At 39.5% G+C, this 15658-nt stretch overlaps 1 protein-coding gene across 1 annotated transcript in view; it reads left to right on the top strand.

The window, feature by feature from the left end:
* LOC133650511 (retinal guanylyl cyclase 2-like) overlaps positions 1–15332 on the top strand; it is a 29024-nt gene extending 13692 nt beyond the window's left edge. The window contains exons 14-19 of the mRNA XM_062047830.1: positions 1985–2177; positions 2277–2451; positions 5049–5147; positions 14275–14369; positions 14436–14518; positions 14585–15332. Coding sequence (XP_061903814.1) covers positions 1985–2177; positions 2277–2451; positions 5049–5147; positions 14275–14369; positions 14436–14518; positions 14585–14669 — 730 coding nt within the window. The 3' untranslated portion in view covers positions 14670–15332. The remainder of the gene's footprint in view (positions 1–1984; positions 2178–2276; positions 2452–5048; positions 5148–14274; positions 14370–14435; positions 14519–14584) is intronic.
* Positions 15333–15658: the final 326 nt, after the last annotated feature.

Below are 15658 nucleotides of genomic sequence, written 5' to 3'. Positions count from 1 at the left end.
GTGTTTGTGTCTCCTCTCAATTACTCTGTTTATTGCAATTCTGAGTGTTGCTGGGTCGGGTTTGGTTTTGGAATTGGATTGCATTGTTATGGTATTGCTGTGTATTATTTTGTTGGATTAATTAATAAAAAATAAAAAATAAAATTAAACAATAAATAAATAAACTCATTTAAAAAAAATTGATTTTTAAAAAATGAAAATCGATTCTGAATCGCTCAACGTTATAATCGCGATTCGAATTCGAATCGATTTTTTCCCACACCCCTGATAAGCATAATGTGTCCAGGTTTATCATAGTGACACTATACTTTATGATAGTGGCATGACTACTACTGCTCTCCAACAGGAAGCTGGTGATACAGGACCTCACCAAAGGGTCAAATAATATTTGCTTTGACTCTTAGTATTTTGTAAGTGTTCATTTCAGACATTGTGCTCCCATTTAATGACAAACTACCACAAAATAGCATAAAGACAATCACCTCACTGCTGAAGTGAGTGTGTTTAAAAAAAAAAATGAATGAAAATGATTGAAATCAGTCATATAAATAAAAGACAAATATCTCAGCTCTCCTTTATTTTTGTCAAAATAGTTCTTATTATAATGAAAAGTTGGAGACCTGCTCTATCATAACGCTGAACACTGAATTCATATAATTTTTTAAGTTAAGCACTAAAGGTGTCCGTTAGTTAAGTTAAACAGGAAATACAGGAACTACTTTTATTGAAGAAAAATATACATTTTATTAGATAGGCTCCAGCGCCCCCCGCGACCCCGTAAGGGACAAGCAATAGAAAATGAATGGATGGAAAGTTAATTTAGTTATTTTGCACAAAAACTTAATTATTGAACAATTTGTTTGCCATATATTTATATTATCCCAAAACCTGCACATCTGTTTAAATTCTGGTTGGAGTTAAATAGTATAACAAGTCATACAATCCACAAAGGCATAACTGATGCAACTGGACTCTTCTGAAACGTCTTCAAAAAACAAGAATAATTTATTTGCCCCCACTCAACCTTTGCGGATATTATAAAACTACTTACACTCAAATAGAAAATTAATCGGGTCGCCAAGCCCTGCAAGGTGTCCCTTTTTTTTCCCAGGGAGTTGGCAACCCTAGCCACAAGCCTTGCTATAAAGCAGTAAAACCGTGTGATTTATCCCAGCCAATCAACAAAGAAGGATGATGATCACATTAAGTATATACAGTAGAGTAGTACATCAATTTACGAGCTTCATTGGTTCTGCGATGGAGCTTTCTCCCCCAGAACACCACAATTTTAAGAAGTTACATGCCTTTTAAAAATAAATTTTTAAAAAACAATACAATAGTATGTACTACTAACAAGTAGAGTAGTTTTTTTTTAAAGTAATGTAATAATATTGTACAGCATTCTACGATAGTTTCTACGATATCTCATTCCAGCTGCTTCTCTGTCAAACACACCATCAGCAGCTTCATGGTATTTAGATATTATTCCAACATTCTTGGCAGCCGTTAGACTCATTCTGCTTCAGCAGGGTGCAGACTAGCAGTGATACGCTGGAGTTGCTTTTCCAAATTAGTGACGGGCTCGGTCATGTTTTGATGATTTATGTCTTTAGTTTCATGAATATCATACACTTCTTTTTCTCAGGACTGTCCTTCACTCTCACTTTCTTTCTTACCATGTTTGACAAACAAAGTTATGTCCATCTCTAGCTAAAAACTAACGCTAGCGAGTAAGACCAGATGTTTTGGGCAGATCTTACAGTGTGCACTGGGACATTTGCTATATCAACTAATGGCAGAGATGTTTGTATCTCACATTTTTGCTTGCAACTTAAAGCGTAACAATTAACCGAGAGACAGCTCTTATCTCAAAACACTCTTAAGTTGAGGTTATTCGTCCGAGCGATGATATTTTTTCCATTGCCTACTGTTAGAGGGAGGTGCATATGGAGGTGACGTCACTGCTCCTGTGCTCTTCCGTCAGGTCTGTGGCTCAAGCACTGAAGACCGGCAAGCCGGTCAAACCGGAGCACTTCAGTGAAGTCACTCTGTACTTTAGCGACATTGTTGGCTTCACCACAATCTCAGCACTGAGCGAGCCGATCGAGGTCGTCGACCTGCTCAACGACCTCTACACGCTTTTTGACGCCATCATCGGGCTGCATGACGTGTACAAGGTGAGAGTGCTGCACCCTTCTTCTTCTTCTATGTTCAACATCTCTATTCTAATGCACTGGAGGAGCTTATTGCTTTTAATTTTGTTTTTTTGCTTTTAGGTAGAAACCATTGGAGATGCATACATGGTGGCCTCAGGGGTTCCCAACAGGAACGGAAACCGCCATGCAGCTGAGATGGCCAACATGTCTCTTGACATCCTGCACTGCATTGGAACCTTCAAAATGAGACACATGCCTGACGTAAAAGTCAGGATCCGCATCGGCTTGCACTCCGGTAAGCAACACACTACTTACATAATGGAATGCAACTTTATTGCCATTGCACTTAAAAAGTATTAAAAAATTCGATTTTTAGTACAAACCCATTCAAGATCAGACAAACATCATACAGGATAGACAGAGCGGGAACACTGATGTGTTGCCACAGGCGACGCCCATAAAGGTGGAAAAAAGGTCAAATATGGGATGAGGAGGGCAAAAAAAGCTAGTCCCAAACGAAATGCCTGTGAGGGGAGGGGTTGGGGGCACTCAGTTCGAGACCAGGAAAAAGAAACTCATATACAAATTTAATAATAATAATACAAATACAAAATACAAATACAAATACAAAAAAGGGGGTTGAAGCGATGTGTGGTGTGGGGTATGCATGTGTGGTATGTATTTTATGTGGATATATTGTAGGGTTGTACGGTATACCGGTACTAATTAAGTACCGAGGTACAAATTAATTAAAAACATTTTAAAAAATACAGGTACTTTTTTTTATCCGAATGCTGCCGTGATGAGGTGACGTTGCTGAGCCGAGGCACATGTAAAGTGTGTCAGCACCTACACACAAATAACATACAAGCAAAAACAGTGTAAAGAGGAAAAATGGCAAAAAACGGCAATTCTAGTGGTTAATAAAGAGGGTGCGTGAAACGCAATATGGAGGTATTTTGGCTTCAAAACTCACGATAAAGGTGACACTTTTAAAACACAAGCAGCAAGTTGTGTTTTAAAACAGGGGTTCTTAACTTTTTTGAGCTTGGGTACTGACTTTTCCTCTGCATAGGGGACAGGGGCCCATTCAAATGGTAACACTGAATTAGTAATCTTACCATTACATTTGAACTGTATTCAGTAGTTATAGCTAACCACTTAACAACCTTGTCAAGTAATATGAAAGCATGTGTTAATCACAAAGACTACTATCAAGGCTTAGGTCAAGCTGATTACAAAAATAAATACTAATCAAATATACTGCAAAAGAAGGGACCCATAAAAACTGATTAAAAAAAATGTTTACATACAATTCCGCAGTGCTAAAATAGATACATTTGTTAAAAAAATTTAAACAGAATTAAATTGCAAATAAAAATACTGTTTCACCACTTTAGTCCTAATTTTTGAGCTTAAGAAACTTCTCTATAACTTTAGCTCCAGAATTCTCGTTTGTTTGCTGTTGTCATTACTGCCACAAGTGGTGGAAAAGTGTTTTACAACTGAGTACCACTGCGGCCCATACGGACCAAACAGATAATAAATGGCAGCCCTCTAGGTGGGGCTCGCGGGCCAACAATGGTTAAGAAATGTGGGCTCTGTACCGAGGATGTCGTTGTTTACAGGCAGCATACCCCTTCCCTTTCGAACTGTCCTGGATAAACTGAAATTGTTGTTTCCATTCGTTTTGGAACTTACAAGCGTATTTCTTCATCTTACTCGTCGTTGGCGTCACCATGGCCGTATCTTCCTCGTTCTTCTGTTTCGTCTCCTTGTTGTGTGCACAGTTGTGCACTCTCTAAAAGCCGTAGATGTTATAACGTGATTGGACAGGCACGCTGTTTATATCGTGGGAAATCGGACGTGAAAACAGGCTGTCGACTCGTCACTAAGGTCCGCATGGAGCTGGAGGGGGCGTGGCCTCCAGCTCCGGCTGGAAATCGGGAGATTTTCGGGAGAATATTTGTCCCGGGAGGTTTTCGGTAGAGGCGCTGAAATTCGGGAGTCTCCCGGGAAATTCGGGATGGTTGGCAAGTATGTAAATCATGAAGCATTTACAATGTCAAAAAAACGTTAAATTATATTCTAACCTAATCCTATTATATGCAGACTATATATGATATGGAAAATTGTGAAATGTTCTTTAATTGCAATAAAAAAAAGCCCAATATGTTTAGCGCCTATTAATTTTTATATTAGTCTTCTAAAATTGTTCTTTGAGTGCAATAAGAAAAGCCCAGTGTGTCTAATGTCTTTTAATTTGAATTCCAATCTTAAAAAATTGACATTTGAGTGCAATTAAAAACGTATGTTTATTGTATCAAGATATGTTCTGTTAAAATGAAGCCAATAATGAAATATGTTGTGTTCCCATTTATTCTGAAAAGTATCAAAAAGTATAAATGTACATTTTTGGTACCGGTACCGGTACCAATAATTTGGTATCGGGATAACCCTGATGTATTGAATAATGACACAATAAAGAAATATTGTGGTTAATAGTTGTGCATAAAGTGTTTATGCCAGAAATACAATGAAAGAGAAAACGATTGTACAATAAAATACAAGCTGAATTGCTGTAGAGGGGTAAGCATGAAGCAACCCAAGCTGTTGAGGCAAGGAGGTATTTTTACCTCCTTCATCCTTGTCTGGAACTTACTCTTGGCATGGCGAGGCACTATCCACTTAGGGTGCTGTCATCCAATTAACACACAGCATCAAACACAAGTCAATGCTATTCATTTTGTGATGGAGGTTAATTTTTCAATCCAAACAATGTAATATGTTAAACAATGAAATACATCATGGACATACAGTATATTGTTTGGCAAAGAAGACCATCTTATTGTGTGTACGTGTGTGTGTGTGTGTGTGTGTGCGTGCTTCCAGGCCCAGTGGTAGCAGGAGTAGTGGGCCTCACGATGCCTCGGTACTGCCTCTTTGGAGACACAGTCAACACAGCATCTCGAATGGAGTCCACCGGGTTGTGTGAGTGTCTTACGCAACATTGTCATATGCTGAATAAATGCTATTCCTCTTTGTTTTAACAACAAACAATAACCCATAACAATACATCACATCTATGTGCCGTTTTTATACGGAGAGACAAGAAGTGAGTGTTTTTGTATTGATACAAAGAGCAGCAGAGGACAGGTGTGTGCATGCTGCTTGGGGCTAAACAGGGCTTTAAGTGACCAGTCCTTTCTAATCCGTTAAGACTATAAACAGAATTAGAGGTCAATTTGAAGTTTCAATTTAAATAAATAAGCAGGTATGTTCCAGCGTCCTTCTACATGCTCTTGGATTTACAGAAGTACACAAGAAATCAAACCAGCTCCATAAATATATATATACATATATATATATATATATATATATATATATATATATATATATATATATATATATATATATATATATATATATATATATATATATATATATATATATATATATATATATATATATATATATATATATATATAATGAAATTGCATAACAAATTATGTTAAAGGTGGTTGATTAACAGGTTACGTGCATGTACATATATATAAGTGTGTGCGTGTGTGCATGTGTGTGTGTGTGTGTGTGTACAATGGTAAACCTCACTCCCTGACAACTTCTAGAGTATGCTGGCTATCCAAGTGGAAAGCCCGAGCTTTTAGCTCGGTGGTTACAAAGCTCACCCCTCATGCTAGGGGCAGAAAAGCAGGGACCGAACCAGGCGGGTTATTCCCAATCCAATCAATCCAATCCACTTTATTTATATAGCACATTTACACAACAAGAATGTTTCCAAAGTGCTGCACAGCCATGTTAAAAACAATATTAAAAACAATATTATGCTACACCAATGACTGAATAAAAACAAAGAATAAATTAATAGAAAACCAATACAAAAACAATATAACAAATAAATATGGTTCCCTTCTTTCTTGACTCTAGATTAAAAATGTTATTGAATCATGATTAATCTAAATTGTTCCACACAAACCCTGTGAGTAATCTTCCACAAGATCTTTAACAGGGGTCCGCAAAGGTAGTACAGTGGAATTGTGACATTTTTGGTAGATTTTTTAACATCTATCCATCCATCCATCCATCTTCTTCCGCTTATCTGACGTCGGGTCACGGGGGCAGCAGCCTAAGCAGGGAAGCCCAGACTTCCCTCTCCCCAGCCATTTCATCCAGCTCCTCCTGGGGGATCCCGAGGCGTTCCCAGGCCAGCCGGGAGACATAGTCTTCCCAACGTGTCCTGGGTCTTCCCTGTGGCATCCTACCGGTCGGACGTGCCCGAAACATTTCCACAGGGAGGCGTTTGGGTGGCATCCTGACCAGATGCCCGAACCACCTCATTTGGCTCCTATCGATGTGGAGGAGCAGCGGCTTTAGTTTGAGCTCCTCCCACATGGCAGAGCTTCTCACCCTATCTCTAAAGGAGAGCCCCGCCACCCGGCGGAGGAAACTCATTTCGTCCACTTGTACCCGTGATCTTGTCCTTTCGGTCATAACACAAAGCTCATGACCATAGGTGAGGATGGGATTGTAGATCAACCGGTAAATTGAGAGCTTTGCCTTCCGGCTCAGCTCCTTCTTCACCACAACGGATTGATACAGCGTCCGCATTACTGAATACGCCGCACCGACCCGCCTGTCGACCTCACGATCCACTCTTCCCTCACTCGTGAACAAGACTCCGAGGTACTTGAACTCCTCCACTTGGGGCAAGATCTCCTCTCCAACCCGGAGATGGCACTCCACCCTTTTCTAGGCGAGAACCATGGACTCGGACTTGGAGGTGCTGATTCCCATCCCAGTCACTTCACACTTGGCTGCGAACCGATCCAGTGAGAGCTGAAGATCTTGGCCAGATGAAGCCATCAGGACCACATCATCTGCAAAAAGCAGAGACCTAATCCTGCAGCCACCAAACCAGATACCCTCAACGCCCTGACTGCCCCTAGAAATTCTGTCCATAAAAGTTATGAACAGAATCGGTGACAAAGGGCAGCCTTGGCGGAGTCCAACCCTCACTGGAAACGGGTCTGACTTACTGCCGGCAATGCGGACCAAGCTCTGACACTAATCATACAGGGAGCGGACCGCCACAATCAGACAGTCCGTTACCCCATACTCTCTGAGCACTCCCCACAGGACTTCCCGGGGTACATGGGAACATACATAAACATATATTTTTTTATTCTCCCCTGAATTTTATCACACACTTAAATGTCTTTAAATACACATTAACATTGACCCAACACAATGTATTGCCGTTTAGAAATGGCACTGGCTTAGCCACCCTACTGTAACTTGCAAGTTTAAAATAAAAACATGAAGTATTCTATTGTTCTACTCGTGTTAGCATTTAAGATGTCTAGCAATTAGTGCTTGAGTTACCAACTAGCGATTAGCAGAGAAAACTAGCAACAAGTGATTAGTGAGATAGTTGCCAGCTAGCAATTTGTGGCGCTAACTGTCAGCTAACGATTAGCATGCTAGTTTTCAGCTTGCGATTAACACGCTTGTTGCCGGGTGGTGATTAACATGCTAGTTGCAGTGGCGTTTTCAAATTAGAAATGGTCTCAGCTGACGAGGTGCTTAAAAAATTGAGCGCACTCCACCTAAACAAGGCCACCGGCCTTGACAATATCCCCTCCAGATTCCTCAGGGACTCTGCCACGACCAATGCCCCAATCATCACACACATAATAAATCTCTCAATTAAACAAGGCCAAGTACCAAAAGATTTCAAGATAGCAAGAGTAACTCCCCTTTTTAAAAAAGGAAGCACATTAGAACCTGGTAACTACCGACCTGTTTCTATTCTCAGTTCCATTTCGAAAGTAATGGAGAAAATAGTTTATGAACAGGTCGATAGTTACCTTGCCACTAATAAACTCATGTACAAATTCCAATCCGGGTTCAGAACTAACCACTCCACTGACACATGCCTCCTCTATCTGACCGACCACATCAAACATGAGGTGGACGCGGGCAAATACTCCGGCATGGTCATGCTGGACCTTCAGAAGGACTTTGACACCCTTAACCATGCTATACTGTTAGATAAGCTCAGAGCAATCGGATTTGATAAAACCTCCACATCCCACCCCCCGGATTGTAAATAATGTACATAATTCAATGTATATACTCTGATGATTATCTTGTGTGATGACTGTATTATGCTGATAGTATATATTTGTACCATGAATTGATTTACTTGGACTCCGACTTATACAAGTTGAAAAACGTAGATGGGTGTTACCATTTAGTGGTCAATTGTACGGAATATGTACTATTCTGTGCAATATACTAATAAAAGTTTCAATCAATCAAAGCCTCCAGACATTTTTCAGATGGGGCTACTTTAAATCTTGGAGTGTCACACCAAAACTATAAACCATAATTTCAGAATTGTAGTCTACTGTAGTAAATCGGCCTGTAGAAAGGACTTAAGGAAATGCTTACTAATATACTTTGGTTCATTGTGTAGTCTTGTTTTGCTAAATAATATTTTGACTTAGTTACTTACCGGTAGTTTTCTTCATCTTTTTTCTTATCTTATTTTGATATTGTTGACGGGTGGCACGCGCTGAGCTATTGCTGTCTGAGCGCGCAAAAGCAGCAGGGATGGAGGGGGAGGGGCAGAGTTGTGTATGGAAAGAGTATGGACAACTAAACGAGAGGCGCCATGTTTGGTGCCAAGGACGTGTGCGGCTGTGCCCGAAAGCATGCAACTGAGTCGTTCTGGCGTAAGTTTTCCTGACAAAATAAACCAAAATAATGAGTTTAAATATAGTTCTAAATATATTCCAGCTCATTAACTTACAATAAAACATGCTTATATTTTGTCAAATAGTATACACTATATAGCCAAAAGTATTTGGCCACCTTCCTTTACTCACATATGAACTTGAAGTGCCATCCCATGGAATTGTCCAAAATGTTTTGGTATCCTGTAGCATACAAAGTTCCTTTCACTGGAACTAGGGGGCCAAGCCCAACTCCTGAAAAACAACCCCACACCATAATTCCTCCTCCACCAAATTTCACACTCGGCACAATGCAGTCCGAAATGTAGCTTTCTCCTGGCAACCTCCAAACCCAGACTGGTCCATCAAATTGCCAGAGAACGCGTCTCCACTGCTCTAGAGTCCAGTGGCGACGTGCTTTACACCACTGCATCCGACGCTTTGCATCGGACTTGGTGATGTATGGCTTAGATGCAGCTGTCGGCCATGGAAACCCATTCCATGAAGCTCTCTGCGTACTGTATGTGGGCTAATTAGAAGGTCACATGAAGTTTGGAGCTCTGTAGCAGCTGACTGTGCAGAAAGTCTTTGCATTATGCGCTTCAGCATCTGCTGACCCCTCTCTCAGTTTTCGTGGCCTACCACTTGGTGGCTGAGTTGCTGTTGTTCCCAAACTCTTCACTTTTCTTATAATAATGTTGGCTTTGGAACATTTAGGAGCGGGGAAATTTCACGACTGGATTTGTTGCACAGGTGGCATCTTATGACAGTCCCACGCTGGAAATCACTGAGAGCGGCCCATTCTTTCAGAAATGTTTGTAGAAACAGTCTCCATGCCTAAGTGCTTGATTTTATACACTGGGCCAAGTGATTAGGACACCTGATTCTCATCATTTGGATGGGTGGCCAAATACTTTTGGCAATATAGTGTATATAGTGATAACTTTTTTTAAGCACTACACCACTATATTCATGCACTGTTTATTGACCAGCAGCTCTCTAACACGCTCCCGCCGGGACGACCGAAAATAAACGTATTACCCTCATTTTGCCAAAATCCTTTTAAGTAAGTTAAGGACCAACAATTACGGAGAAATAATGACTTTAGTGTGAAATGTGTATTGTTTGTAATCACTGCGCTAAAAATTGCCTGTGCTTTTATTTTGGCTTTTTTGAATATTTTTCATAGGTTTTGCTGTGGAGAGTCATGGCTTTCTGATTTCATTGTCTCCATAATTACTTGAATACTCAACTAATGCTGCTTTTTACTGCAATATGTATTAAGTTAGTGCGGATTATTGGTGACACATGCAAATAAGGTTTATTTTGAAGCAAAGTTTTGTCAGGCAAAGTGTATTAATTCACGAATACTGAGAGTGCGATACACCACGTTTCCATGTGTTTGTATGCTGGCTTACCTCGCACAAGAATCTCTTGTTATTGGCTCTCTGGCCTTTCCGGCGACTTCCCATATTTTTCTCCTTTTTGGGTTGCGGGAAACGTATGCAATTGCTTCCCGCATTTTTTGCGAGTGGCGCATTCCCGTTCCGCACAACAGAGCACGTTTACACGGGCAAACACTCTTCAATTCAAATAAATCTATAATGAGGGACTGAAGTGTCGCTTAGCTTTGTCTTCAAACTGGTACGTAACATCCTAGTAGGCACAAGACATTGATACAACGTTGATTATACATACATGTCCTTTAGAACAGTGGTTCTCAAATGGGGGTACGCGTACCCCTGGGGGTACTTGAAGGTATGCCAAGGGGTACGTGAGATTTTTTTTTAATATTCTAAAAATAGCAACAATTCAAAAATCCTTTATAAATATATTTATTGAATAATACTTCAACAAAATATGAATGTAAGTTCATAAACTGAACATCAAATCAAGTAGGCTATTCCATTCAATACCATAAACCCAGAGTTTCCCCAATGCCATGATGGTTTGACCCTCACTAAAATGTCTGTCAAAAAGAACTGTGAAAAGAAATGCCATAATGCAATATTTAGTGTTGACAGCTAGATTTTTTGTGGACATGTTCCATAAATATTGATGTTAAAGATTTATTTTTTTGTGAAGAAATGTTTAGAATTAAGTTCATGAATCCAGATGGATCTCTATTACAATCCCCAAAGAGGGCACTTTAAGTTGATGATTACTTCTATGTGTAGAAATCTTTATTTATAATTGAATCACTTGTTTATTTTTCAACAAGTTTTTAGTTATTTTTATATCTTTTTTTCCAAATAGTTCAAGAAAGACCACTACAAATTAGCAATATTTTGCACTGTTATACAATTTAATAAATCAGAAACTGATGACATAGTGCTGTATTTTACTTCTTTATCTCTTTTTTTCAACCAAAAATGCTTTGCTCTGATTAGGGGGTACTTGAATTAAAAAATGTTCACAGGGGGTACATCACTGAAAAAAGGTTGAGAACCACTGCTTTAGAACACTCACCCACTACACCAATACATCATCCCACTACCATCAGGGCGCAGGTACAGAACTATCAAATTCCGGAGGGCCCGCCTCAGGAAAAGCCTTATCCCTGCAGCTACAACTGCCCTTAACAGCAGGCCCGGCCGACCTGTCAGACAAGCCTGTAAATGTGTGTTGGTCATGTAGGATGTCTTTTTGTTATTTTTTGTGATGTGTAATGTCTATTGTTCAAATGTACGGCAGTGACAATGAATTTCCCCAAGGGGACCAATAAATCTAAATCTAATCTAACTGACTTTGAAACAACGTTGCAAAATAGTTGTATTTGTTCAGTTCAGTTCAGTTCAGTTCAGTTTCAGTTTAGTTCAGTTTCAGTTTATTTCGAACATGAATACGATGTGTAAATTTGTAAATTGAGACAACGTTGGTGTCTAACATTGGATCCATGTTGTTGGTTGGGAAATTACCACATTTAAATGGTCAAATCAACGTCACAACTTGACATTGAATAAACGTTGTCAAAAAGCATGTTGTTTCAATGTTGTATTTGTGTGTTAAAATATTGGTTAAGAAATGACCAAAATTCAATGGTCAAATCAACGTCAAAACCAAACATTGATTAAACGTCATCAAAAAGCTGGTTGTTCCAACGTTGGGATTGACCTAATTCAACAAGTTCCAAATTTTGTTTTAATGACTTGTGCCTGCCTAGATGGCACCCTGTAGTCACGTAATTGTAGTTTGACCAATTATTGAGGAGATTGCATGAAACCGGGTTGTCCATGCTCTTGGGAGAGCTGGCTGCTGTGTGCGGCCGAAGGTCTACAGCAGCTTGCCTGCCTGGGAGGCTGTGCATTTGAGGTGAAAAGCATGTCTGATGCTGCTACAATTTATACTAGACACTGGGGTGGCCAGGAGTCAGCCAGGGCCACCCCCTGGTGTCACCATTGGCTAGTTGCCAGCTAGCTATTAGCTATACTGTATTGCTTGAATACCTTAGTACTGCACAAGGTAGCTTTAAGACCATTTACTATTTCTACAACATTTATTGTTTTTGTCTTCCCTGATTGACTGTATTGTATCATGTAATTATCACATGATAACATGTGATGGTTGCGCAGTGGGAGTAATGAGATTGTGCTTGAGAGGAGAGTCTCTTCACATGAAGACAAAACACATCTCACACTCGGGTGCACGTTTGTTTTCTTCATTGTCACTTTACCCATATTGTACTGAGCAGCCAGGACAGAGGTGTGTAGCGCTTTTCTATTCGTCTATTTCCGGTTCTACGGTTATGATCACACTTTTTCAGCGGTAGCCCTCTCTGATTGACTTTAGTGCAGCATTCGATGTCATAGATCACAACATAATTATCTCCAAACTGAGAAAATATGGTTTTAATAGTATGTCACTTTCTTAGATGTTGAGCTATCTATCAGGAAGATCACAGAGATTGTGTTTTAATGGTAGCCTATCTGAACGCAAGTACAATTACTGCGGCGTGCCTCAAGGAAGCTGCTTAGGTCCTTTACTTTTTATTATTTTTACTAATGATCTTCCCTGTGTTACAACAAACACCAATATGGTTATGTATGCAGATGACACAACTCTATACAGTACTGCCTCTACCTTAAATGACCTACAAAATAATTTAAATCAGGACCTGGAGAGAGTGTCACTCTGGGTAAATGATAGTAAACTTGTTGTGAATATTGACAAAACAAAAAGCATTCTTTTTGGATCCAGGCATATGCTTGTTGATGACCCACAGCTTCATATTTCAATGTCAGACATACCTATTGAGCAGGTCAAAAAAGCAAAACTGCTTGGTGTGCTATTAGACAGTCAACTGTCATGGTCCGATCATATTGATGGTATTTCAATGAAAATGGGAAGAGGTCTAGCCATGGTCAGGAAGTGCTCCACCTTCTTGACATCCTCAACAATGGCTCAAGTGATACACCTTGGTTTTCTGTCATCTTCATTACTGTCCTATAATATGGTCCGCTACGACTAAGTCTGACCTGAACAAACTGCAATTTGTACAGAACAGAGCGGCTGGACTGCTACTTAAATGTTCTTTGCGCACTAATATTTCATATATGCATTCACGCCTGTCCTGGTTGTCTGTTGAACAAAAGATGCATTGTAGTCTCCTTATGTTCTTTAGAACTATCATTTTAGATCAATCACCGGATTACTTTTATAAACAGTTTTTAAAATCAACTAACACACATATTCATGATACTAGGAATGCCAGCAATGGCTATTTGGCACTTCCTGCTCCCAGGACCAATTTCCTCAAACATACAGTCATGTATAGATGTACATCATTCTGGAATGGGTTGCCAACTCACATTAATCTCTCACAAAGTAAATTGTCATTCAAGACAGCTTTGAAGATACACCTATTGCAGCTGCCCACATGACGTGAATTTTTAATACTGGTTTTAACTAGCTTTTTATCTTATGTTGTACTTTTCCATTGTATAATGTCTGATAATGCATGTATTCTTTGTATTTTAATTTTGTATGCTCCTATATGGACCCCAGGAAGACTAGCAGTCGCCTTGGCGTCAGCTAATGGGGATCCATTCAATAAACAATAAACAATAAACAACAGCCAACACACACTAATTACATGAGCGGAAATGTCTCCTGTGATGTGTAGAAGTCTCATGAGATGTTATTGTAATTTTCTATCCATTTAGATGACTTTCCAAACTTGAATTTAAACCCCAGTTTAGAATTTGTGTAAAGTTGCAATCTGGTGATGTGTAGTTTGCTGCTTCCAAGTGGTTGAAAACTGGGAATGCCTCTTTTATCAGATCAGATTGAATACCTGACAGCAATAATATGAGGAGTCACTCAAATTGTGCATTCATTGTGGTTTTGTGTGTTTTGTGCAGCTTACAGAATCCACGTCAACCAGAGCACAGTGGATGTCCTAAACAGCTTGAAGCTGGGATACAAAATTGATGTTCGCGGTCTGACGGAGTTAAAGGTAAGTTGACTGAAACTCACAGACCAAAAGATGACTTTTTGATTTTTTTGTTTGTTTTTTTAATAGGGAAAAGGTATTGAGTACACATACTGGCTGGTTGGAAGGGAAGATTTCAAGAAACCTCTCCCCATTCCTCCAGACATTAAAGGGTAAGTAATACTTGAGCTCTCACCGGGTGTAATCATGTGCCCTAAAAGTTGCATTTTCTCTTCTAGGGGAAGCAATCATGGCATTGGCTTGGATGAGGTTCCTCCTGACAGAAGACAAAAGTTCCTGGATCGACAGAAGAAAATGGGCTAGAACGGTGCGCAATGCTTTGTGTGTTTGTTTGTTTTCAATACTCAATGCCCACCCATTAATATTGTGACATGAAGAACATGCGCCATTACGGAGCCCATAAAGGGACATGGATGTTTTGCAAGATCTCGCAATACTTTTGCGAGATCTCGCAATATTTTTTGCGAAATCTCGCAAAAGGTTTTTTTCCTATGTCAGTGAACCGGAAGTAAAACAGACACAGCGATGGTGAACCGGAAGTGAAACTGACACAGCGAGAAAGTATTGCGAGATCTCGCAAAACTTTTTTTTCCCTCCATGTCCCTTTAAGGGCTCCGTACGCCATACACATATTCGGGTGCAATTAGTTGTGACCGGTTTGGGTTTGCCAAAAAAACAACCTTTCCACACAAAAACTACTTAAAATATGTTTTTTCCTTTTTGTTTGATTTCTTTCTACAAATAGAATGACATAATATTACTATATGTCATGCTAAGGACTATAAAGAATATGCAGTTAGAGGAAAGGACTGATGTGTATAATATTCATACATAGTCATCTAAACTTCTCTGATTTCGGATAAACATTTGCAATAAAAGTGACTGTTACTAAAAATTATTAAATTGTACTTAGCTCCATAACCACCCCAGTCTCTCTTCAATCGCCATTGCTCACTCGCAAAGATAAATGCATGGTATCAAGGTTCAAGCCCTAAATATGTCTCATTAATTAAACACATGTTTTAAATTATAAAGTGTATACAGAAGGTGCTCACCACTAATGAATGATAGTAAAAAAATGAATCAGAGTCATAATTTAGCCTTTAGCTTGGTCACTAGTAGGGACGTTGTTACTACCCCGTGTACCAATTCACATAAAATCAAATGGTGTTTTATTTTGATACCTCAAGCCGGAAACAAGCAGTCAAGCACTCAGATCGGGCTCGGCTCTAGATAATGTTACAATTTTTCATACCAACGAAGCAAGAAAAAAGCGCTCAAAAGTACAGTAA

This window comes from Entelurus aequoreus, linkage group LG05 (genome assembly GCF_033978785.1).
Source record: "Entelurus aequoreus isolate RoL-2023_Sb linkage group LG05, RoL_Eaeq_v1.1, whole genome shotgun sequence".
Classification (NCBI taxonomy): Eukaryota; Metazoa; Chordata; class Actinopteri; order Syngnathiformes; family Syngnathidae; genus Entelurus; species Entelurus aequoreus.
Note: the sequence above shows the minus strand (reverse complement) of the source record. Positions and strands in the feature narration are given on the sequence as shown.